Below are 25513 nucleotides of genomic sequence, written 5' to 3'. Positions count from 1 at the left end.
GTATTTTAGTTTTCTGTCTGGTAATGGGATCGCTTGTGTCTGTAAGGACATCTTAAAGCTTTTGAATCTCTTTCCAAGTTCAGGCAGAGAATGCAGGAGGAGAGTTTGTATCTAGGGGCATGACTTGATACTTTGAAGCCAGCTGGTGAAAATTGCTATACTTGCATCTCGAGGAGCATGGATCTGGTGTAATGTTACTCTGCAAGTTCAAATTTGCCTTACAAGAAAGTCACGGCAAGCAGAATTTTTGTGCAAGGCTAGATAATTTTCTGTCTTCCAGAAGTCAATGTGAAAGGCAAAAGCCTGTCTAAATTCCTAGTTGGGCGTGCTCTAATTTCACTTGAAGTCAGTCTTTCCTTGGGATTGTACTTGTGCTGTTGGAAGGCAGTGTACAGCTTAAGCTGCGTGAACTGTGGTCTAACTGCGGCTGTGTCCCTTCAATAAGCTTTCTGAAGGATCTTAGGCTGGCTCCTGGAAGTTTAAAGTTGACAGTTTTTTGTCGAGCAACGTCTTCCCTTGTAAAGGTCATTTCAGCCTTTAAAGATACTGTTTTGCTTTAGAATTGCAGGAGGAAAATGGAAGAATTTTGGCAAGTAAGTACATGTCTTATGATACGGCTTCATGCTACAGTTGAGCTGGATTGATTAGTTCCTGGTCTCTGAAGGGGAGGTGTCATTCTCCCTTTGTCCTGTCTCCTTTCCCATAAACTGATTCAACTTGTGAAGCTGGCAAAAAACAAACAAACCAACCAACCCTCACAAAAACACCCAGTGAACCAAAGCAAAACAGTCGTTTCAGAAAACCAACCCTGGCAACTGAGTTCAGTGTTTACTCTGTGATCAGGAAAACATCAGATCTAATGTGAGGCAAGAATGTTATAATGTCTAGTCGAAGTATTGTGAGAAGAAGGGAAAGTGACATGAGCATGGTATCTCTCCATTCTCCAAGCTGTCAGTTATACCCAAGCTGAGATATGAAGCCACAGCCTTGAGGTATGGCTTTACTACAGTCCCAGTCAGCCTTGGCTCGAGTTGCCCCATGGTCCTGCCCTTCCTCCTCTGGCTCACCTGCTCTGCCTCCAGGGCTCCACTGGCTCACCTGCTCTGCCTGTGCCTCACCAGGAATGAGTGGCATCAGAGCTGAAGGGGCAAATCCCTGATCTGGTACGTGGTTGGTTCGGGTGATTACTAGCACTAGCACAAAAATGGGAATTGTAGCTTTTTGTTGCTGCCTGCCTGAGTAATAAAATACACATGGATTGCTAGAGCTTATTTTTTTGGTAGTTGTGAAGTTACGGTAGAGGCACTGGTAACTAGTTGGCATTCAGCATGTAACTGTGGTGATTGAGTGATATTTGTGATAAATGTAGATTTTAGATGTCTTGAAGTTACTCAGCATAATTTGGGAGATGTGATTTGTAGAATGTATTTTGCATTAGAATAATCTGCAGACAACACCACCTGAATCCTGAATGTTACACCACTTGGAAAGTTAAAAAATACATGATTAAATTCTGCCCTGGTTCAAACTGCAGTGGTCATGAGCAGACCTGAGTTTTACTTCCTTTTCTCTTTGCCTCCTGAGGATCTGCTGTCAGGGAAAGCCTTCCCTCCGCTCGTACTTCGAATAATGTCATTACAAACCAGATAAAATTATCTGCCCCATATTACGCTGCTTCATATCTGGACTCATCAGCTGTTCACTTCTGTGCCATCTATTATTCTAGGAGATGAATATTTAATATTTCTACAAGTGATTGTAGAGCTTTTAAATATGGCCTTGGTTAGGTGGCCTTAATAGTCTTGAAACAGCCCTGGTTTATAGTTCTTCTGAACTTGCAAGGTGATCTAAGACATCCGTGATAAAAAATTAGAATATCTCTCAAAAATGCTGCCAAAATGCCTAGGGATGAATTTAGGTAAAGGTAAGCAATAGGGATCTGTTGTAGTTGTAAAGTGAGCAGCTTTGAATTTGGAAAGCATCTTCATTCTTTTGCCAAAAAGTCCACCTCAAAAGCCAATACCAAAAAAACCTTCCCTCAAATCCCCTAGCCTAGCTCAATGCCATTTGCATGGTGACCACATGTCCATCCATGTTAAAGCAAAATTCTTGGTAGCGTTCTGTTTGAATACAGTGAATTTCTTCCATCTGTCTCTACTGAGGAATGTTTTTGAGTCCAGAAATAAGTACTCTAAAAATTTGCCTCACCTGTGTGTCCAGATCAGGACTGCAGGGTAATTAATGAAGTAGCCTGTACAATAGAGTACATAGTAATCTTGCTGTTGATGACAATTCAGATTATAAATGTCATTGGTATCCTCTCTAGAGAGTAAGTATGCAGCTCAGAATGATCTGTAATTGTGGAACATCAGGAGGGCTCAGACTAGTGATCTGCCTCATGCTTGCTCGCGGCATCCCGGTGCCTTGTGACAGCTGTCCTGCAATGTGCTGAGAAACTCTTTGCTTACTACTGGAGCAATACACCAGAGAATATCTGCACAGAATACATCTATCTTTTTTTCTTTTTTTTTTTTTTTTTTTTTTTTTCTGGAAACACTCAATTCCAATTGTATGTGCTGATACAAACCGAGGCAAGCTGAAGTATGCTATGCAGATGTACCTCTTGGGAACTAGCTGTTATGTGGAAATTGTATTATGAAAAATACTTGATTTTTATGGATATTATTAATTCATTAAATGATGAGCCACTGCTCATGAAGGTTTCTGTGTTCCTTTGCTAAGGACATAACAGCTGGCCACATCTGGAGTACGGGGGCCAGTTCTAGGATCTTCAGTACAAGAAGACAAGGAGCTACTGGAGAGGGTCCAGCGGAGGGCCACAAGGATGATCAGGGGTCTGAAGCATCTCTCTTACGAGGAGAGATTATTATCAGGAGCTGGGCCTGTTTAATCTGGAGAAGAGCAAACTGAGAGGGGATCTCATGAATGCATGTAAACATCTTGAAGATGAGTGTCAGGAGGATGGTGCCAGACTCTTCAGTGGTGCCCAGTGACAGGACAAGGAGCAATGGCCATAAACTAAAACACCAGAAATTTCACCTCAACGTGAGGAAGAATTTCTTATGCTGAGGGTGTCAGAGCACTGGAACAGCTGCCCAGGGGGGTTGTGGAGTCTCCCTCTCTGGAGACATTCAACACCCGCCTGGCCACGTTCCTGTGTAACCTGCTCTGGGTGGCCTTGCCTTGGCAGGGGGGTTGGACCATATGATCTCCAGAGGTCCCTTCCAACCTTAATGATTCTGTGATCTCCTTAGAGGACTGGCTCATATTTATGTGTAATAGAAAACGTGTAGGAAGTGGCTCTTCTTAATATGAGCTAGTAGGTTCCCATTTAATAAGCTGAACAAAACCATCTGTAGTGATATATGTCATACTAACAGACAGCTTGTCATGCAACTTGCTCCTGCATACTCCCCTATAATATTGCTTCCCCTCCTGACTCCCCCGTGACCTGGCTCCCTCCTCCCCCCTCCAAAATAAAGCCTCATTTAGAAGTGTTGTCTTACTGCCTTATGGGTGAGTATTTCTTGGGTTTTGGTGCTTCACGTTTGATGGATGCTATCCTTTCAGATACATGACAAAAGGTGGCAGTGAGCTGGATTGCATTTTTTGGGCTACAATGTTAGAAAAGATTGTCATGTTTGTTTTGTATAATTTGTTCGTATGAGGAAGGGTTAAGTTTAGATTATGGATGTAGCTTTAACACCCTCCTAACTCACCTCCCAGGATTTTAATTATCAGTAGAGACCTCATGCCAGATCTATGAATTTACAGCGCTAGGTGTGAGGGAATGTCAGTATGGCCTCTTTGCAAGCAAACGAGCACTTGGTTTTCCTGTGCTGCTATGTGGCTAGGTTTGGTAGGTCTGGTCTTAAGCTCATGGTAAACCCTGTTGAGAGCATGGTCCTGCTCACTGCAGCCAGTTAAGGAAAAATGCGCTTGTATCCTGCCATCTCAGAATAGCAGATTAAGCACAGCTCTGCCTGCCAGAGACTGCAGACCCTGCAGTAATGCAGTTTACTGCCACTTCATGATAGACTGGGATTGTAATTGTGCTCTCATTTGCGGCTTTAAAAATATATGCAGCTTGCTGGTGTCTTAAGCCTGGTGTGGCTGTAAGATGTGATGGGGGATATTTTTACAAATTGATTCAGAAACTAGTCATAACAAGTGCTGTGAAAACTACTCCTCTGATCCATTTTAAACATATATGCATTCCGCCCTATGGTTAACAGAGGTTTAGGAATTAGTCCAATTTAGTTGATTTTGAGGGAATTTTTAATGAAAAACTGTAGTGCTTACAAGGAAATAATGGACTCTATATTGCTTGTGTGAAAAGATTAAAAGTTTTGCAAAGAGCAAACAGCTCAGATGAAATCTTTCTTTTCTGTCTGGAGAATAGGTACATATTTTTTTGGTCCTGTCTTTCAAAAAAAAAAAAAAAGACTTTTGTAACCAGAGATAAGCTTAAAAAAGTGAAACTGGAAGACATAAAGGTGAAAACTAAGAAGGAATGATTGATGGAAAAAGTGTATGTTTCATGATAGCCACTTATGTTTCTGTTTCTTCTTAAACCCCCCAAAAAACCACTTATACATTTCATAAAGATTCTTTCACAGCATGAAGCATATGGTTGAAATATTGCTTCAGTACAAAGTTTTGCTCTGAGTTCTCAGTGTTGTCACTGAACATGTTCAAGAATGTGATAATTTTGAATATATTTGCCTATAGTTTGTTTTAGAATACTTGTGTAGTTAAGCATGTTGAGGCAGTTGCAGTTTGAAGTTGTTGTATTGTTCTCCATCTAATGCAAAGCTTTTCCCTTCTATTTATTCTTTTATTCTTGGGTAAGAGCAGATGCTTATCCACAAAGTATTTTGGTGTGGGACTTAAAAGACAAAAGCTTCCATCTGTTTGGAAAAAAACCCAACTTGTTTAGATTTTGGAATATTGGGGTTTATAGCTTGGCTTTACATGGGCCTGTCCTTTGCTTTCTATCTTTTCTGCTTAAACGACTAAAGCTTCCGTGCTCAAAAGGAAAAAGCTGTGGTTTGGTTTTGTTTTTTTTTTTTTTTGCTTGACTACAAACTGCTTCAGAGAGGTTTTTTAAGTTTCTAAACCAATTAAGTATTCTTTCCAAAATGTATCAAAATAAAATAAGCAAAGATGTGATTCTCAGCCCCCCTGCCATCCCCACCAATACCAAAGGAACAGACAGCCCTTTTTCCCTTTTCACCACCCTGCCTGCCTCAAGCTAAACAAACTAAATTTTAGACACTGAAGTACTTCTACTACAGATTTGTGCTAAGGAGGACTGCATTAAAGTGTGGGAGAGCCACCAGAACACAATTCAGCATAGCTGGCTGGGTATTCATCTGAATAGCTGAAGAACTGTATGAGGAAAATAATAGGTTTGGTTTAGCATGCTCAGTTGAGAAGAGGGTACTAAGATAGGATTTCTGATATGTTTGTTTTACTGTGTGCTTCCTGTATGAGTCATTTAGTTTACTGTCATTTATGGAAAGCAACAGAGAGGCCTTCAATAGTTTGGAAGTGAAAAGATTCACAGGCATGTAAGAGTGAATGTCTATTCGCAGAATGGAAACAAACTACTATTAAATTCTTGTCAGCACTGGCTGAGAATACTTGTATTACAGTTAGAGAATTTTCTGGACTGAGAAAGGCAGTGAGAGGAGCTCAGTGTGGTCTCCTGATTTCTAAACTGCTGGGTGATAAATACCATCTTCACAGTATGTTTCTTCAGCTAGTGGTGCTTATCCCGAGTTTGTGACCAGTATGTTACTTGTTTTGTTTTGTCCAAGTTGTTCACTTGTTCATTGGTTGGGGTGGCACCAGTCCAGCTTTGTTACTAGAGTTCTCATCATCCAAGAAGTAGGAATGAAAGAATTAAAAAGATCAAGGAAGGCAGTGTCGTGTCGTGAAGGTTAAGTTCTGCATAATGCCTTAAAGAGCCAGTTTTTCTATTTGTTATATGCTGGGACAAAGATATTGAGGTATGTCAGTGAGGAGGAGGGGAAGAGTGAAATGAAGCTCTGAATCTGATCTGCTAGAGTGAATGTTGCATTTTTGTACGGCTGGCTTAAGGAGAGAAAAGGTATAGTTACTCGTAGCATGCCTGAAACAGGGAGCCATCATACTCTGGAAGGAGACATGAAATGAACTTCAGCTAATAGCATGGCTTTTTTTATCTCTACACAGGGGGGAAAGAGGATTTTTTTAGGAAGCCCTGGTTTATTTTGCTAAAGAAGAATATATGGCATTTGTAGGGGGAAGAAAAACCAAACCAAAATTACTTTGGAAGGAGTGTTCTGTGAAAGGTCAATAATACAGCTGTAAACCCACTTAGTAGATGTTTGACTTCTGGGTTGTTCTGTTCTGGGACCCAAAGTACAAATGTGCTTTCATTTTGTAGTGCTAATGAAGTCTTGGATCAGAGCAAAAATTATAACCTTGGAGCTCTTCTTAGCTGCTGTTGATGCAGAAAATGCTGCATGGAGCTCTGTTTCAGTCCTTTTTTGGTATTGTCAGAGCTGGAATTGAAAGCTTGCTGTCTTGCCCATTCTGCTTTTGCACGACCCTGAGGTAGCTGCAGTCCGTGCCCTGGGAGATGAGACTCACAAGGGAGCGATTGGCTGTGGGGCTGGGGAGCAATTTCCTGGAGTACATCTGTGTCAAGCAGAGTGAGCTAAAGCAGTCATGTACGCGCAGTCTCTGATCTCCTGGGAGGTTCATTACGGGGTCTTGTACAAGGACATTCTCCACTTCTGCACATCAGCATGGAAGAAGCTCTTCCAGGGAAGAAAATGCAACCTGTACGTAAACAGCAGCTGTATAACTTGATAATGGTTCGACTGTGCTTTTCTGCAAGTGATATTTAGGAGCTGTGTGTCAGAATGGTGTGCTACCTTAGACTCACTGGTTGTGGGAAGAAATCTTTGAAAGATTTGGTGATAGAAATAATACTTGAAGTAGAGATTTCTGTATTAGGGAAGATATTTTCTGTGCCACAAGAATTGCTTAATCATAAGAACTGGCTTAATTCAGAAAGGAAATGTGCTTTTACAATCATGAGAGTATAATACTAGATTTGCAGCGTGTTTGAGTGTTTTGCTGTTGTTGTTGTGCTGTTGTTGTTGTAGTTTGTTTTTTCCTCCGATGCGTGTGGTGTATTTTTGTTGTCTGCCCTGCTCCCCTCCCACTTTGAGTCAGCTTTTCTTAATTTGAAGGTTATCAAATGTGGTTTTGTGTAATTCTATGCAGGTATAGCAGAGAATTTTCTGGTAAAGAATCTTGAAATAGCCTATTCATTGTTCCTTCTGACAAAAATAAAAGAAGTGAACTTCATGAGCCATGTAACTGAGGTAAAATGATCACAGAGACAGTGTTTTCTTATAACGTCTGTGGCATAGCTACAAAACTAGGGGGATTTCTACAGTGAAGGAGTGAACTCTGGTATCAGTGTTACAAGCTATTGTTTAGCTCTTGTATGGGTAGTCTTTTATCACTGCTGTTTAACTGCAATGCAGTGTGTAACAGGGATTACTACCTTAGAGTTCCCTGGAAACGAAAATCTATTGAATGGAATTTTCCTAAGCTGTAAAGCTTTAAAGACCTCTGGGTTGGATTATATGAATTTTATAAGATGACCACTTAATTTTCTATTTTCTTGTGTGAGCATAAGAAGTAAGAGTTTCATTTAGACATGTTAAAAATGCATGTGAATGCAGTGGTCTTGTTCGTTAGGGTCTCTGTAGTACAGTGGTCAGTTCTTGATTTTCATTGTGCTCTGAACACAGAACTCCATTGGGCACGTCTAGAAGACTAGGCAAAAATCTGAGGGGACTAGTTATAAAGATTCTACTACTGCTTTTTCTAACTGTAATTCTAGAAATCAAAGTGAATGGAGCTATGAATTTATTGAATGAAATTTAGTCTGTGAGGCAGTGATAAAATGCAACTTTGTAAAATGACTACTATAATGTTGGATATGGAACTTGATCTCGTGTGTCAGATTGGTGAGATTATTTGCTAAATTAATGCAGGTGGTAGATTTTCTGGCTTGCAGAACACTCGGGTTGAATTGAAACAGGCTTCTAATTTTAACAAAATATTCTCTTACATTTTAGTAATGCCTTAATATAAATCAAGCTAACCCTTTTTCTCATGTCTGTTCTAACTCATTGTTTTTGGACAGATTTCTATGGTGTGCTATAGTTGTCAGCCAGTCACTACTGTGACCACTCTTGTTAATGTTTGTTTCCTCCTCTTTCTGACTTTTTCCTCCCAATTTAATTTTGTGTTCTGATTAACACAAGCACTTTGTGTTTACTGACCAAGGACTAGTGTCTGATTTGTCTGGGAACATGGCTTATCTTGCAGGTTGTGGTGCTCACTGAGACAGTGGCCTGCTAGAACCACTGAAATAGTTATTTATAGTCATTAGCTACTCAATTGTGCAGCTAACAAAATGTGAACGTGTTTAGAACTGCTTTTTTTCTGAAAGTGTGGTGTGATTGTTGTTTTGTGTGTGTGTGGTTTTTCTTTCTTTTATTTTTAAAGTAGCACACTTACATGTCTGTGTTTACTGTCCTCCACATACAATTTTGGAGAAGTAAAAATAAAATGCACCTTCTGGACAGTCTTATTGGAGTCTTTGATGTCTGTTGGACATACTTGTCCAAACAAGGTTTGTGTAGCTCTTTTGGGTTTTTTTGGTAAGTCTTCTAGAACTGGATTGGTCAGATGTATTTAGTAGGGTAAGATGAGCAGTTAATTAGAGGATTAGTAGGCTAGAAAAACTTCTCTAAGTATTCCAAACCTCTTTGATTACAACTATGGTATTACTGAAATCTAAGCGTCATACCTTCCTGTGAGGATCTGAGTATTGCTTTGATTAGGAGGAATCTTCATTTACATGTGAGGATAGTTGTGTAATTAGTAATTGTATAACCACAGATAAAATTCACAGGAAGGGGGGTGGTGGTGTAGGGGGATGGCAACACCAAAACCCATGAGCTGTACTACAGTCTTGCGTGTGTGACCAATACCCACTGCTATGATAGCAGGGGGAAAAGGCGGCTGTTCCTGTGCAAATGAGACCATAGCAAATACAACCAAGGGGGAACCCATCAATATGGTATGCTTCCTATTTTAAACCTGGCAAGTGTTCTGTTTGTGAATTATTAATAATTTTCATCCATATATATTTAGAGGCAAAGCTATCTAAAAATTGTATGCTGACAAAATGAGACTGGGCCCATTTATATCTGGTACATTTTCCCTTGGCTGTTAGGTTGATGTGCTTGATTTAGAACTGGTAGTATTTCATCACTTTGGCAACTTATGAAGATACAGTATTGCTGTGTAGACCAATACTGTGCTCAAAGAGTTTACTTCAAATGCATTTGTAGGACTGCTTGTGCAGCTCACCTGAAGACTGTTCAATACCCTGAATAATCATAGAATCATAGAATGGTTTGGGTTGGACGGGACCTTAAAGATCATGTAGTTCCAATACCCTCACTTACTACTATTCAGAAAGAACTTTGATTTTTTTTTTTGTATCCTGGCTGTCCTTCAAGGAGTCGGCAACCAGAGATGCCTGCCCTCTTGTCCTCCATAGGCTCATCTTACCTCTGGTTTAAAAGCAGAATCAATCTGACAGAGAAGTAAAACAATATATTTAGAACTTACCAAGTGTTGCTGTTGGCTGTTCCTGCAGGTGAACCACGTGAAAAAGCCCTTCCCAATTTACTCACTCTTGACTAGGGTACTGAGTGCTCTGTATGGGTAGCAGTAGGAGAGCTGTGGTGTAGACTTAGTGCTGATGATTGCCAGAGGTAGAATGATTACCATTGGACTCTGCATACAGTGTCACAGATGGCATTAACAAATACACCCATTTTCTGGTTTCTTTTCTTATGACTTCCAGGGCTGCTGTCACTGGTAGACTTGTAGTCTTACAAAATTAGGAGATAACACTGGTCTTGCCTGATTGTTTTCATTTTTCTTTTTTCTCTGAAGTATTAGTGCCTGTTAGTTTGCAGTTCTGGGAGATGGAACGGATAGAGAAGAGGCTGTGTGTGCATTCTGTAAATTGGGGATGTATTTTGTTTCCTGACTACATGAAGTACTGTGTGTGCTTGGAATAGAAATGCAGGCTTCTGAAACAAACCTCTTGGGAAATGCTGTTGTGAAAATGAATCCTGAATGACCCTACTGGTTCTTAATTATTCTGAACAATGTATTTCAATAGCTGTGTGAGAAAACAAATGGGTTTGTATCTATCTGTAAAAAAAGATCAGTTTTAAAATATTTGTGCATACATATATAACACCACCCTCCACCCCCTTTGTTTGGGTTTGGTTGGTTGTGGGTTTCTTTCTCCTCTCCCTTCCCCTCCCATCTACATGAATATGTGCTGCAGCGAAGGTTCTTTATAGCATGAAAGTAGTAATGTAGTGTGGGGTTTTTTGGGGATGGTGTTTTTTGTTTGTGTCCTCTCCTGTGCTCTGCTTGCTTACTCCCGTGAACACTAGGGCTATCTCTTCTGGTGCTGCAACTAGTGCCCCAATTCTGTTGGGGAGGAACTTTGGGCTGAGGGTATGTAAATGTGGCATACAAACATTGACTTAGCTAAGTAATGGTTTTAAATGTTGAGTTCAAATTATTCTCAACATGATTACTGTATTCTGCTTAGATTTCAGAGGTTTATGGTTCACTGTATCAACCAGTTGTATGATCACTGTCTGTTGTCAGAATTAATTGATTGAGATGCATTTCAAGTGCCTTAAACATTTGTTGCTCACAAGCTGTATCTCTTAGAAGTGTTTTTTCAGTAATGCACTTTGGCAGTGTGCCCATCTGAAGTCTGTCACGTGTATGTGACTGCATAAGGTTAGTTGAGTTGCATGGTGAGAAGAGCTTGTACAGAGGACAGTGGAAAGTTCCCTTTAGATTTAATATTCTCTGCGTCATATTTGTGCCAGTCCACTAGATGGTAACTAACACGTGCTGCTGGAGGTGTTCTTGCAAACTAGAATGCTTCCCTTAATGATGCATGCAATTTAGGATTGACCTTTTTCCTAGATACTACTTTTAAAAAACATGTAGCCATAATATTTTAGGTACAAAAACTATATTATGCCAAGTGAAGGCAAATATTTGAGGTAAATAAATACAATGTAAACAATTTCTGAATATTTGTTTGTCTTCAATAAAAGGACATTGCTCTTTTTCTCCTGGACTGAGAAAAGACATCTGAAGATGGGAGGTGGCAAGAGTAATCTTACTGAGATTCTGCTAGAGCAAAGAGTTTTTGAAAGGCTTGTCTGGCCAGCAGCAGTTGAAAAGGTGTTTCATTTTCATGGGGGAAGTCAGAAAGCCGATAAGACGATGCTGTGGTATATGTAGGCACCTCTGGCTGAATAGGAAGGTTTTACTGGAAGGTTGTTTCTACACTACGTTTGTGGGTATCCACAAATGTGGTGTTAGGAAAAAGTATACTTGGTGTATTTTAGTACAATGTCCTAGGATGACTTTTTAAATTTCCTTGAAGTACTTTGGATTTGTTTTTATAAAATGATCACCTCCTTTTGGAAAAGCAAACCAAAGGTGAAGGTTTTATCTCTCCCTGGGGCACCTTGGTTGCTGCTTGTGTTTCCCGCCCCCCCCTCCCCCCCCATTGTTTTGTCTCTTGGCTGAAAAGAAGTTACATACATCCCAAGTTAGTAATAAATTTTATCTTGCCTCATCTTCATCAGCCTTTTTTTTTTGGCATCTGTGGGATTATTGTACATCAAGTTTCACATGAACTGGATGGTAATCTGCAGTGGAGTGCTTGCTCTAAGATGAATTCATTCTCCGTGCCTACAGAAGTGAAGTTGATGTTTTAAACAATCTCATCTCTTTTTGTTTGTGTATGTAAAGATTCAGAAAGTAGAAGAGATAACTAGAGTGGGAATGTGTTTTGATTCAGCAGCTGTGAATTCAACAGTGGTTTTTTTTTTTCTCTCACTTCTGTTCCTTAAACTGGCATGGTAGATCTTCTATAATTACTGGAAACCTATGCCCTACAGACTTTATTTTTAGCAAGGAAAAGGTTGTAGCTTGGAATTAGTTTTATAGAGTATTTGAAAATGTTGGGGTTTTTTTTATCTGACCGAAGGCAAAAGTGTCTTATGGTGGGATTTGCTATTGGCCTCACAAACAGCTGAGTTAAAATGATGCTTTGTGCTTTACTAAACAAAGGCTGAAAGGCTTTTCTTCGTGTATGATATTTGTGGTTGCTAACGGTTTATTCTTGGAGAAGTCTTTGCATACATTGAGTACTTTGAGATAGTGATAGAAGGGTTTGCAAGGGCATGCATACCTTTCTGTAATCTAATCTCAAAAGACATGGTACTTTCACATGATGTGGTTTTGAAGGCTGCTTCTATGTGTGTAAGGTTGGCAAAGTACCTCTGTTACTGAAGCAAAGGGTGATAAATATTAATAACATGGTATAAGGCATGCATCAACTACAGTTTCAAGATGTAATTGAGAGATAAAAGTCTTTTCTTGCATGTGTGTATGTCATTTTCTACCAGTTTGTATAATCTGGGGAAAAACTTTGTCTTCCTTTATTGCTCAAAGCCTGTGTTTGGAAAGCTTCCAAGTGTCCTAAAGGGAGGTGGGGGAAGTTAGGTACAGGGTATTTCATCAATCTGGCTGTAACCACGGAACCAATCGTGGAAGAGGTTTTGATAGCAGTTTTCCTAATATTAGAGGGTTTTATCCCTCATAAGACACTTAAAATGAGGATTTGTAATACTGCACCTGTTTTAATTTCTATTTTGAGTTTTCTGGGAACATGCAGGGTTTGTGTGTATATGTCTTTCTGTGAACTGGAGTGTACCACAGTAATTTTCCACCTCATCTCAGTGACACAGAAATAGAAGTAGGTATGCTTGAGGAGTCCTTGGTAGTGTTCCGGCCTCACCAATGCAGTTAGATGTTTTGCTGTACTTATTTGGTGCCTCAAAAGATTGTTATCTGAGGCTTTTTAATACTGCTCCTTGGAGACCTCTTTTTGCTATTGGGTTTATGCATGAAAAAAAGACTTTTTCCCAAGCTGTGTTGGAAAATCCATCTTCAGTAAAGATAAGAGCCAAGACTTACTTTGCAACTGTGTTTGATAACCATAACCGTGCCAAAGATAGGGAAAAACAGAGAGGGCAGAGGTCAGTTACATTATGAAGGCATCTTCTAGAAGGCTTTTTAGGGTGGAGGAGCCAGGAATGTATGACCCCTCATGTCCCCACCCTCCCTCTTATAACTGTGACGCTTTGAGAATTTCTGCCACTTCTTCATTAATAGATCCTTGTAACATTTTGGCAGATTTTCCCATCAGATATGGCTTTGGTTTAATCACCTGAATTATTTAATTGCAGCTGTCTGCAGTGTGCAGGAGTTCTAATTTTTCTAACATTCATGCAAGACTCCACTTCTGCTGTGTAACACCTTTCTTGAAAACACCATTGTTAGGGACACAGCTTGGAATCAACCTTTATTTAGTTTTCAGAAGTTGATTTGGCCATCTGCCGCTCTTGTATTTTGCTTATTTACATAGTGCAGCTGCTTTTATTTTTTTTTAATGTGGTCTAACTGCTTTTATCTTTTTTCTTAAAACTCATCTGAAATTTTTTTTCTTGTATGTGCCATTTGTCATCTTCATATTCTTTACTTTCCTCAATAGTCAAACAAAGATTAGTATTTTCTTTGCTTGTGTGTGTATGTGCACACAATACAGTATAATAAATATCTATTTTATGAAGACCAAGGAGTTGAGATCATTTTTTTAGCTTGTAGCTGTTACACACATGTTGTTTCTCATCCTTCTCACTTCCCTGAGAGATGACCAACTTGTTCTATATATAAAGCATTGCACTATTGAATAATTCAAAGATCAAAGTTTAGGTGAATGTCAATGCTGTTGGGGTTCCCAGTCACTTTAAGACTCCTGATTTAGGTTTCTGTTTTTAACTCACAAAAAACACTGTCACAGGTCCCACGTTGATCAATGTAAATGTACGAGTGGACTGCTGCCAGAAGTGGTGATCAAACAGATATATTTGTGGTGGATCTAGCTGTCATGGCCACAAGAAAAGTCACTTTGGTGAACTGAGCTGATGGAAAACTGATTAAGTTGTTTAAAAAAATATTTAAAAAAATCCAAATCACTTGCTTCAGCTCTTTGCATCTGACTTCATGATAGATAGATCATGCAGAAAGAGCAGGGACGGTATTCTTTAGCAGCAAGCCTGCCCTTACACATAGATGTAAAGTAAAGCATTACCCTTAGGGTAGGCAGTAGTTCTTTTGGAGAACCTCCAGCCTTCTGCCAGTAGGCTGTAATTTGTGAGCTGTTACAAGTGGACTGTATTCTAAAGAATGCAAACATTTGAAGAAAGGCAACTTCAGTGTAGTTTTGATGTCAAGTCAGATGAATTTATGAGATTACTATTGCTCAGTTATTCTAAGGTATATTTTTTTCAAGAGTGAGCAAAAGGCAGTGTTTAAAGGTCTCTTTAGTCATGTGCCAAGTGTGATTAGAGGACTGTGCTTTTGCATTATGAGTGGTATGGTTTCAGTAGTAATGGAATCTGAACAAATCGTCGTGCAATTGCTGTTTTCTAACCTTGTGCATAAAAAATGTGATTTTAATAGGGGTGTGGTTAACAAGATGTCTGTTGAAACCTGAGTGAAACAGATACTTTGATCTTCCTGAAACTGTTGATGTAGTGGAGGCCCCCAAGTAAAGTTACACAACTCTGTTGCCACCCTTTGTATCACCTTTGGTTCACAAAAGCTTCTTATTTGTGCTGGAAAATCTCACACTGGAATTGTCCCCATGTTGACTTATGTAACTTTTTATTTGCTGGTTGTTTTATTGAAGTAGACTCACTGTTGTTGAACATAAACCTAAAAGAATCACATTCCTGAAATATATGTTCTGATCCATGATATGAAATCAAGAGCATTGCAAAAGGCAATTGCATGGTATCTGTTGATTACTCTATTTTTCCTTCAATTCAGGGTAATGTTTTCTTCAGGAATTAGATGCGTAGATTTGCAGTAACATTTTTTTTCTCAATGTATAAGAGGTAAAAGCGTGTTGTTGTCTTAGAAAACTTTGACAAAGAGCTTCAGGATTGCAGAATATAGGAATTCAGAAAAAAATACTTCTGTTTAGTTTTAACTCAAACTTGCATCTTGTTTCTTTAGGGTCACGATGAAGAAGCTGTTGTGGATATGGGCAAAATCAGCTCTACTATCAATACCAACTTTGAGAAAGAAGAACTAGAGAGTGAGTTTGTGGCGATTTTCTGTTTGCTTTCCTTACGCCTAAAACGAATTGGAATTTTACAGCCTTGATGAAATTCTAGGAATAAATCACTGAGCAGCAGATGATGTGCCCAGTTTCCCTGTTTTTGTCTCTGTGCATGTTAATAAATACTCACCATTAGTCAAATCTGTCACAAAAAAAACCCAACCCTGAAACAAAAAAAAAAAACCCCAAACAATTAAAAATGCATGAAACTTTGTCAAGGAAAGCTTGCTTCTGAGGTTGTAGGTTAGAAAAAATGATTGCTGTCAGTAGGTAATTTCTCAGCATGAACGGTCAGTTCTGCAGAATCAAAACTCAGGAAATGGGGGCCTTGAGGGAGATGTTTATTTAGTTTTCTGAAAGTTAAGTATCATTGTGAGTGTGGTCACACGCTTTAAATACCGAGACTCTGAACCACTAACAGTGCTTCTAGTTCCATGGTAAATTGTGCAGTCTGCAGTCAGCTAAAGCATTATGGAACCCCGTTAGTCCTTGTTATTTTGACTCAGGATCCTGCATTTAGCAACAAAAATAGCATTGAGCTAGTTTCATATAGCAAAATCCAGAATTAGATACTTCATCTAGGATACAATTTCTTACTGACTTGAAAAGGAAGTAGATTGGGGTGAAGATTCACGGATGCCAGAGGAAAAAGCTAGAGAGATCCGGTATTCAAAATCTTGTCTATTCACCTTTCACATAGCATGTCCTGAAGCTTAATTAACATTTGCAAAATGCTAGAAGATTATCAGTAGATTCACTAAGCAGTATTTCCTGATACCCTACTGCTTCCGAACACTGGAGAGCCATTATAGCAGCAGTTTCTAGCTGAGAAAAGTTGATTTAGGTTGCTGTCACATTTTCTTATACAGTTTAGAGTGATTAAAGTTGTTTGTTGCTGTTGCAGTCATACTCTTGATTTGTTCCCTTCAGCCTGTTACTGTTTTCTGTCTTCTACTGACACTTTTGTTTGTCTGACTGTACGTACCATAAGCCTGGTTAAGTATCTCAAGTCAGCAGATAATGTAACAATCCTGATAAAGGAAAATAGTAAGAAAGATCTCAGCAGTTGAGCACCCCAAACCAATTTGCCACACGGATGCGTACCAGTGCTAAGCAGAGGAAGGAAGTGTGAATATGAGGCTGAGAGGTACAGTGGTGGAGGCTGCAGCAATGCCGATTTAGATGGAGTTGAGCTGTGGTGGAACCACTGCCATGTCTGTTTCCGCAGTTAAATCTTTGGTGCGGATTTAAGCTCTCTCGTCCTTCATTTCCCTCTCTTGCTTTTGTCTGGGAGAGGACCCAGAAAAAGAATGTGTGTGTTATGCAGGGAGGCAAGGGAGGGCAGGCATTCAGCTCGAGTAGTGTGCCATGCACCAGCATGAACAGCTGTAATGCCTCAAATACCAAGAATGACATGGGAACTTGCAGCCAGATTGCTTCCCCAGGCTCTTCTGTAGCACATTTGCAGGAGTGCTTCAGCTAGTACAACACTGTACTTGCAGAAGATCCTGGATGGGAAGGCAGGGGTTCAGGCTGCTAGGGGCAATTTAAACATTTGTATTGCCGACTATGGAAAATACCTATCTTAAGGTGAAACTGAGACTAATGTTTCATGAGCAATTGATTCAACGTAACAGCTGTCGAAAGGAGGAGATGAGGAGATCTCGCTGTCTTCACCTTGTTCTTAGCCATGCAGCCTTATGTTTCCTCTGGCCACCTCTCTCTTTGATGTGACCCAGACGGACTATACAGAGGTTAAATAACCAATAAGTTGTCTAACAGGAAGAATGTATTCCAGTAGGTTTATTACATATCTGAAGCTTCAGATAGGCACACATTTTTACACGTAAGTGAGAATTATTTTTGGTGATGACATATATTTTTTTAGTATCTTATGTATTCGTAAGAAAATTGTTCCTTTTTTTTTTTTTTCCTTTTTTTAGTGGTAGAATGGGGAGGGGAGGGATGGCGTGTATTTTGACCTTTATCAGTGGAAACTGTTCCAAAGTAAGAACAAGAGGTCTTTCCTGTGCAAAAGAGAAAGGTTTGTAAGTACAGTTGTTTATGACTCTTGGTTATCTTCACTGAGTTTCACCAGAAGAGATTCTTTAGATTCAGAGTGTTTTAGAGGATAAATTCATGTGAACTTAAAGCTCTGTTGATGAGATCATTATTTATAAGCTAATTTGTTTAAAGTAGATACGTGGGATTTTGGGGCTTTGTTTTTAATTCTGGTATTAAAGTCTTACAAGGGGAGAACTGGAATTGTTTGCAAGCAGTAGGAAACCTCTGGATAGTACTAGTTTTCATTACTGACTTGTGAATGTTTTCTTGTAGGCTTAGGAAGACCTATAATCGAGCATTAGGTATCGTGTGTTAAGACCTGAAGCTGTTTCAGTCCAGTCTTCCGACTAGTTTTTCTTGTGACTTGAAAAGGAGTTCTAGGAATTTGGAACCTTTCCAGAAGTGTGTGTTGCTTCATTTTCAAGGAAAGGCAGCTCAACTATGATGTGAGGCATCCCTGCCCATGGCAGGGGGGTTGGAACTAGATGATCTTAAGGTCCTTTCCAACCCAAACCATTCTATGGTTCTATGTGAAGCACCAAACCTTTAAAAGCAGGAATGGACAGGTGATTCTTAAGTGTTTTAGAGCCTGTACAAACTAATGTTGGTTGGTTTGATGCTGTAGAAGGCATAATTTTGCTACTAATACTACAGCAAAATTTTCTTGGTGTTGTCAGTATTGGTTGCTTTCATTTTCTGGAAACTTTGTGATGAAATATTAGTGGAAAGAGGGCCAGATGCTAAAGGGGAAAATAGATTTTGGAGCCAGGGCCTCTCAAGTTCTGCATTCTATTTATGGTGGCTGGGAAAGCATGGTGCAGATTGGGAGTGACAGTGTTTTGGTTAGAAAGGTTAGGCACAGGCTACTTGTTTCGTAACTCTCTTCCTTTAAGAGAGATGGATAGAGATGGTAATCTGCAATTGTGGGCAGACTGTGTGTATACTGAAGAAAGGTCCTGCTCTTTACCGAAGCTCTAAGAACTTACTTTGAAATAACAAATGTCAGTTTACAGAAGGGCTAGAAAGGGGAATAACATCTTAAAATAACATTTTTAAGAGTACCTAATGTTCTTAACTTGATGCCAGACTCTGAGCTGCAATGAATGAGATTAATAACAAAGTAAGGCAGGAGCTGGAAGTAAGGCAAGAATATTAATGGCAGAGGTGTTTCATGCCATCTTGAGAAAGGCATTTAGTGTTAAGAACCACATTTAAGGAAAGCTTTCTTAAACCAGACTTGATATGTTTGGCTTTATATTACCATATTACCAGGACCTATCTTTTAAAATGTGTAGCTAATTTTCCACCTTGATTTGAGGATACATTTACTAGATGCAGTTTAAAGGAAAAATTATATATTCTGTTACTCTTAGCAAACCAGTTACATACACAGCAGAGATAAGGAGTTTACACATAACAGAAGTCTTGTTCCAGAAATGATCTGAGGTCAAGAGTGTGTGTCTCAACAGTTTTCTGTGGCATAAATCCAAGAAGCAGCTTTCAAGAATTAAGATGATTTAATAGTAGCTACTTGACTCTCACACTATCCTGTTGCAGGTGTAAGTAGTGTTTACATTTCAAGTGACCCTTTGATACCTTGATGGTTTAGAGCCTTATTTTTCCTTTAAGAAAACAGTGGTGCTTTTCAATTAATCTTAGTTGATAAGCACAGGTAATTCATCCTGCATTTTTTTTATCCTCTAGAAGTGGGAATTGTATGTCTAAGTGGAAGACTTACTTTGCAAGTGTTTTGCAGTTTAATGTGTTACAAGTAGTTAGAAATTGTTTCGGCATTATGAAAGGGCTTTGGAGAACTAGGAGAACTTACATGTTGACTAGTGGTAGAATTTATTTTTTAATTTTATTTTTATTATTTTATTTTTTGTTTTGAGGTGTCAGGTTTACTATTCTACCCTTTAGATGCATCTAAATTGCAACTGTTAAAAAACCCATTAATAGTTCCTGTAAATTTTGTGAGAAAAGAAGTTGTACAGGAGCAGGTGAAAACAAGTAATAAACCACGACATTGTAGCTGCTGGCACTTGATTGTGCTTAGTGTTTATGTTTTTATGTTCTGTAATAGGCTGTGCTAATTTAGACAGGCAGTACAGAACAGGTTTCTTATGGTTATTAAACTGCAGAATGAATATTTGAACCTTTAAGAGACCCCCTTAATGGGTCTAGAAAAAGAACCATGTTTAACAGAAAAAAGAATTTTCAAATACTATTTCTCATTAAGTTGTATCTTTTTGTGTGGTCAAAAAGTTGAAAAATATGATGTGTAACTACTTGTGAAAACAAAGGTAATTTGGGATGGTCATTAATAATTCTTGCAGACCACCTTTCATCCAGGGAATTGGAAAGATGTTCTTGCCTGCTCCTTAGTTTGAGTTGAATTGAGAGCAAGCAAAACCATGTCTGTTCGGATACAGTACAGTACGTCAAGTATATGAGACATGCTCTGAGTCATATGCAACTTCAACAAAATGTTCACTTGCACCAGTTGTGCTGGTAGCTGGTGCAGGATAAATTGTTTTGTCCTTGTCATTCAGAAATAAATGTTACCTGTGATCAGCCCTTCTCTAGAAGTCGCAAAAATTGAAGATGTTTTCCTTGTATGATTTTTAATGCAGTCTTCATTAAGTATTTGGAATTAGGCTGCACTGCTACGCCTTCATCACATATGTTGAAAATTTAGTTATTATTGTTTTTTGCTATGGGAATCCTGCATTATACAGTTCACGGGTAAATTCCTTAGGATTTTGTGTTCTATTAATTTAACAGAGTTTTCACAGAATCATGAGGGTTGGAAGGGTCATTTGGAGATCATCTAGTCCAACCTCCCAAACTCAGTAGGGCACCCAGAGTGTCTAGACACAATTTTCAGTGTTGATGTGTTGTAGGTTTTGGGGGCAGGGGGTTATCTCTAATTTCTAGAACATTGTTTTTGGAAGTTACTTCTGATTCTGCCCAACTCTGTACTTAGAAATTACTATAAATATTGAAATATATTTATATTACTGGAAATTTTGGAATTCTTACTTGCATGTTAAATTACTTGCAAATTACTGGAAGGACATACTGTAAGCTCCTGGCAAGTGAAGCTTAATAGAAGTTGCTTGAGGTAAGAGATTTTTAACATTTTTACATTGTGAGACTTAATGATGATAACCTACCAAAAGCATAGACTAATGCACCCCAAAATTTGTATTCTTTAGCTAGATAATAATTGTATAAGCTTAAAAAAATTAGCAGTTTTGATACCACTATTGTCCTCATCTTTGAGGGAAATTACTTATTATTCTTGAAACAGACCTTAATGCGTGTCCTTGAGACACTTGTTCGTTTCTTGTTTGTGGAATGGTCCCAGCAGCTAAGAAGCCCTTCTGCATACCCCAGTTGATGAACGGCTGTTGACAGGATGTTTTATCTTGCTAAAGAAGGTAATAGCCAACTTCACAATCCTGACTGAGTTGGGACTGAGTAGTAGTATTCATACTGAAACTAAGTCAACATTTTTGTATCTAGTGTAAGTAATTATTTAGAATAACAATAGTTTTACTATTTTGATTTTATTTTTGTTTAAAAGACATAGTGTATGTGTGTTACATAAACCTGTGTGGTGTGGTTTTCTGTTCTGCTCTAAGGAAAATATTCTTGGAGAAGAAAGCTTTTGTCCTAGCTTTTTTTTTTTCCCCTTTATTATTTTGAAATGTAATGTTTCCGTTCTGACAGCATCAGGAATTTTATAAAAAGGTAACTAACTGCAGTTTTATAACCTGAAATATACTTAAGGTTGTTATTCAGGTAGTATGGCCATAAAACTGAAGTTTTAATTGGAAGACCAAGATTATATTAAAATATTTTATATTCACTTTTATGACATTAATTTCTTAGAAAATAATTTGACTGTTTCTTGGGGATGTTTTGTGTGAGAGAAGTTCATAAAATAAGCTGTTTATTTTGAAATATTTAGTTTATGTCTCACACTAAGAACTTCCATATGAATATTAAATTGTACATTTAATTGCATACTTCCGAAGTGTGGCATTATTTTTAACTAGAAAATGAGAAAATTAGCATAGTAGCAGTATGTTCAATGAATTACTGACTGGAGTGTATTTCCAGAGGTTGCATAATAAAATGTTCCTTCCTATTCGTTCCTTAAGTTTCACCAAAGCAGAGAATATTTGGAGAAGACCTTTGGGCTGTGAAGTTCTTTGGGGCATGAAAAGACTTTCTTGTTCTCTTTACTTCTTCTGTCTACCTAAAATTATTTTGCTCGTATGTGTGCTTCTACCTTTGGAGCAGACCTGTGACAGAAAATGCAGAAATTGTGCTAATAAATTACACTGAGCTTATTTTTGTGTGTGCAGGTGTTTTCTGGGAATTAATGCCAAGGCATGAGATTATGAGAGATTTCAAATGCTTCCTACTAGGGTAATGTGTCTGGGGATGTGAGTTAGAAGACATTTGAACAGCTGCTTTTTTCCCCCATTTTATGGTCTTCAGGAACAGATTAGGATCTTTCTCACAGATCCTCCAATTTTTTCCATACTGGAAAGCGCAGTGCCGGGACAAGATAGGTTATGACACTATTTAAATAAATAAAGGCTTCCATGTAAAATAAATGATTTATCTCCAGATTATTATTTGAAGATTTTTGGAAGAATGATTGTTCTTGCTACTACATGGTTTGTCTTCAGCAGACTGTTGGTTAGCTTATGGAGAAGATGGAATCAGACTCTTGTTGGAGGTGCATAGTGAAAAGGGTAAAGGGGACCACACAGAAAATACAGTATTTATTGGAAGTGCTGATTGGATATTAAGATACTTGTTTCAGGTAGTGTGGTGTTATATGTTGGAATAGGTTGCCCAGAGAGGCTGTAGAGTATCTATCCTTACAGATACTCAAAGCTTGGCTGGTTGTCATCTTGACCAACCTGATCAAAAAGATGGATTCAGCTTTGAAGTTGGCTATACTTTGAGCAAGATTGACCAGATAGCCCACTTCCAGATGTCCCTTATAACTGTGATTAATATATGATCTCTGCATTTCAAATTTGTAAGTAACAGGATTTGAAAATTCGCATATATATTGATTCTCTTTGCTCTCTGTTGTTAACATGGGAAGAATGTCCTTCTTTTATGAAGCTTAAAAGGTGTCCAGCTAATAAAATGATGGTTGGAAAAAAAGTTCTTTGTGGAATTGTATTTGAAGGGTTGCCACAGGAGAGCAATTTTCAGATACGTGGTTTTGATCTCTCTCGGACTTTAGAAGTCTTCTGTTACCCTTTTCTTAGGGACTTTGGGGCATTTTCTATACTGTCTGTTTTATAGGACTTGATATAAACTGACTTTTAGAGTAAGACCAACCATGTGATGGAGCATGCTACTAGCATTAAAATTTGTTTCATACTGATAAGGACCTTAAGAAGTAAATACTCTTGGTGGATTTGAACAGCTAAGCTTGGATAAAGTCATGTTAGATTAAAATGAACAACTATTCCTTGAGGTTTGTATTACTAAATTTAGTATCAGGCTGGTTACGAATTCTATTGGTTATTGGTTTAAAGTAATTCTGTAACAAGCTTTGCTGGAGAGTGGTATTGTGGTACAGATATTTGTGTGAATAAAGCTTTGAAGGTCATATAATTTCAAGCTTTTAGGAACAATATTCAAGTAAAAGGTTGTGTTCTTTTCAGAACACTGTTGCTAGTAATATGAATTCCAGCCTTTTTAGAGTTAACTTTTTCTCCATTGCTATTGTATTACTTGCCTTTCTGGCATTTTATGGCCAGGGAGAAGGGCCGTAAGGTGTAAGTTTTCTCACCAAATTCACGGGGGGGGGGGAGGGGGCCAGGAAAAATCCCTGTGTTTTTGTTTTGTTTTGATTTTGCTTGTAAATTGTGTTTGTAAGTAAACATTATCTGTGCATCTGCAAACATTAATAAATACCATCTCTGAAAAATGAAACTGAAGGGAACATAGACCTACTCAATACAGCTGTCTTTATTTTTAGAGGGCTTCTCAGTGCTTTGCTTTGTGGAATTAGAATTAAGGTTAAGCTTGTCCAACTTTTGTTATGCAGTTTTGCCCTGCCTTTTGGAGTTGAATATATCTGCAACGTGTTTGTGGGTAATGGTGGTAGTATACTGAACAGCAGTAGGTTTGGATTTCATGGGTAGTAGTGGAGATGTCTTTGTTTGTACATGTCCATGGTAACAAAAAGGAGGTCATTTTCTTAAAGCTGGTGTCCTCATAAGCTGTTTGCAATAGCCAAACTTTTCTTGGTTAGTCTAGTGTACTGACACCCCTCATGCTTGCTGCGAGAAAGAAAACAAACAAAAACAGTAATTCAGAGGCTCATTTTCATCAAGTTGTTTTCTTGAAGTTATTCTGATGTTATTACATTGGATTGTGATGCATTTTACTTAATAACCACTGAAAATCATCTTGTTTGTCAGCACTTTACATTAGACCCAAAACACAGTGGCAGGTGTAGCAGTCTGGTCACTTTGCGTATACAGAAGTGATTTGGGGAAGGTATTCTTGGTTCACATTTGCTTCAAGACAGTGTCTATCTGAGGAAATAGCCATTCACACGTTCGCTTCTGGGCAGCGAGGGCTGAAGTGTAGGATAACCCATACCCCTGTCTTTGTCGTGGGGTAGTGAGAAGGCACGCACTTTAAAGTTTCCTTCTGGAGTAGAAAGTAATAACAAATGTTGTAGGTTGTGGGCTGGCTGCCCAGGTTGAGGACTAAGTTGGCAGTACCTACTAAGTTAAGTGTGCCTTGAAGCAGCTGGGAGGCATCTGGACATAGTAATAGCTGAGAGGTCAGTGCATTTTGGGTAGGAAGGCAATTTGCTATGGTCACAGGTTGCCTAAAAACATATTTGTTTTGTTGGTTATTTCGGCTCTGTTTTTCCTAGCTTTTTTCCTGTCCCTTTGCAACATATCTGCTCCCCTCCAAACTTTCCTACTTAAACTGTTCAGTCAGGCTGCCATTTTATCAAGGGAGATAGTCTTCTTGTTTCCTTGTTCCACCTCTCCTCCATGCAGCAACGTGGTCTTTGACTATGAAGATGATCACACAATTACAAGGACTAATTTTTGCAATAGAATGTGAATTGTTTAAGATGGAGGCCCTTCTGTATGGGATTGTATGGGATTTTTGTTTGTTCTTCAGCACAGAAAGCAATGTGGGATTTTTGTCTTGATTTATGGAAACAGCAAGAGACGAAAATACAGAAGTCCTTCTAATTTTTCAGGAAGTAAAATCTTGAACAATTTCAGAAATTCCTGAAATTTCCTAGAAAGTAATCACCTGCAAGTTTTTTGTGTAATGATCAAAACATATGTTTAAAAAAAGTATTTATCAGACTACTTAAAATATTCTTAATAATATAAAATTCCCTATTACTAGAAAAATGTTTTGAGTTTCTCTGAGGAAAAAAAGTTCCTGCAAAAAAAATCACACTTTGACAAATAAAACTGTTTATATATGAGTGTATATACAAGTTTAATACTTGCTAATTCAGTATGTAAAACAAGACAAAATTCTAACAGGGATGATAACAGCATTTGCAGTGAGTGGTGGGTCACTCGGTTGCACCCGGCAGCTTTGAGTGGGATGTGGTGAGTAATGCAGTGATTTTTGAACCTAGTGCTTTTGCTTTCCCTGTATATAAGATTATTTTATCATGATGGCATCAGTAACGTGACCATTGTTAATGGTGCCACCTAGTCATCTTATGTATCAAGTGCACTGATTTATGTTTAGGTGTCACATTTGCACTGCTTTTCTGGGAATTGCATTGTGCGTAGTAGTTGTGGAGGGTGGAGGTCAGGCTGCATTGGCAGGGGCTGAGTGTTCTTGTCAGAAGAATCTCGCAAAAGAAAAGTCTTTGTCTATAAATAGGACTGATGAATGCTTCAGCAAATTAATCTATTTTCCGCTCTTAGATGGAAAAAAATAGCTTTTAATATACCTAATTTCAAATTTGGTCATAGTGCCAATCAGTCAACTCTAATT

General features: G+C 38.5%; 1 protein-coding gene across 4 annotated transcripts in view; it reads left to right on the top strand.

The window, feature by feature from the left end:
• The window catches only part of SLC4A7 (solute carrier family 4 member 7), an 89580-nt gene that overhangs the window by 19076 nt on the left and 44991 nt on the right, over positions 1-25513 (top strand). For 2 of the 4 annotated variants that reach the window (XM_030512329.1, XM_030512322.1), the window contains exons 1-2: positions 6720-6854; positions 15307-15388. In XM_030512329.1, the coding sequence (XP_030368189.1) occupies positions 6819-6854; positions 15307-15388 (118 nt within the window). In that variant the 5' untranslated portion in view covers positions 6720-6818. Of the gene's footprint in view, positions 1-6719; positions 6855-15306; positions 15389-25513 lie in introns of those variants that run through there. The other 2 variants (XM_030512303.1, XM_030512313.1) reach the window with 1 other exon arrangement.

Source organism: Strigops habroptila, chromosome 1 (assembly GCF_004027225.2).
Source record: "Strigops habroptila isolate Jane chromosome 1, bStrHab1.2.pri, whole genome shotgun sequence".
NCBI lineage: Eukaryota > Metazoa > Chordata > Aves > Psittaciformes > Psittacidae > Strigops > Strigops habroptila.
The sequence above is the reverse complement of the archived record's forward strand: the minus strand, read 5'-3'. Positions and strand labels throughout refer to the sequence as shown.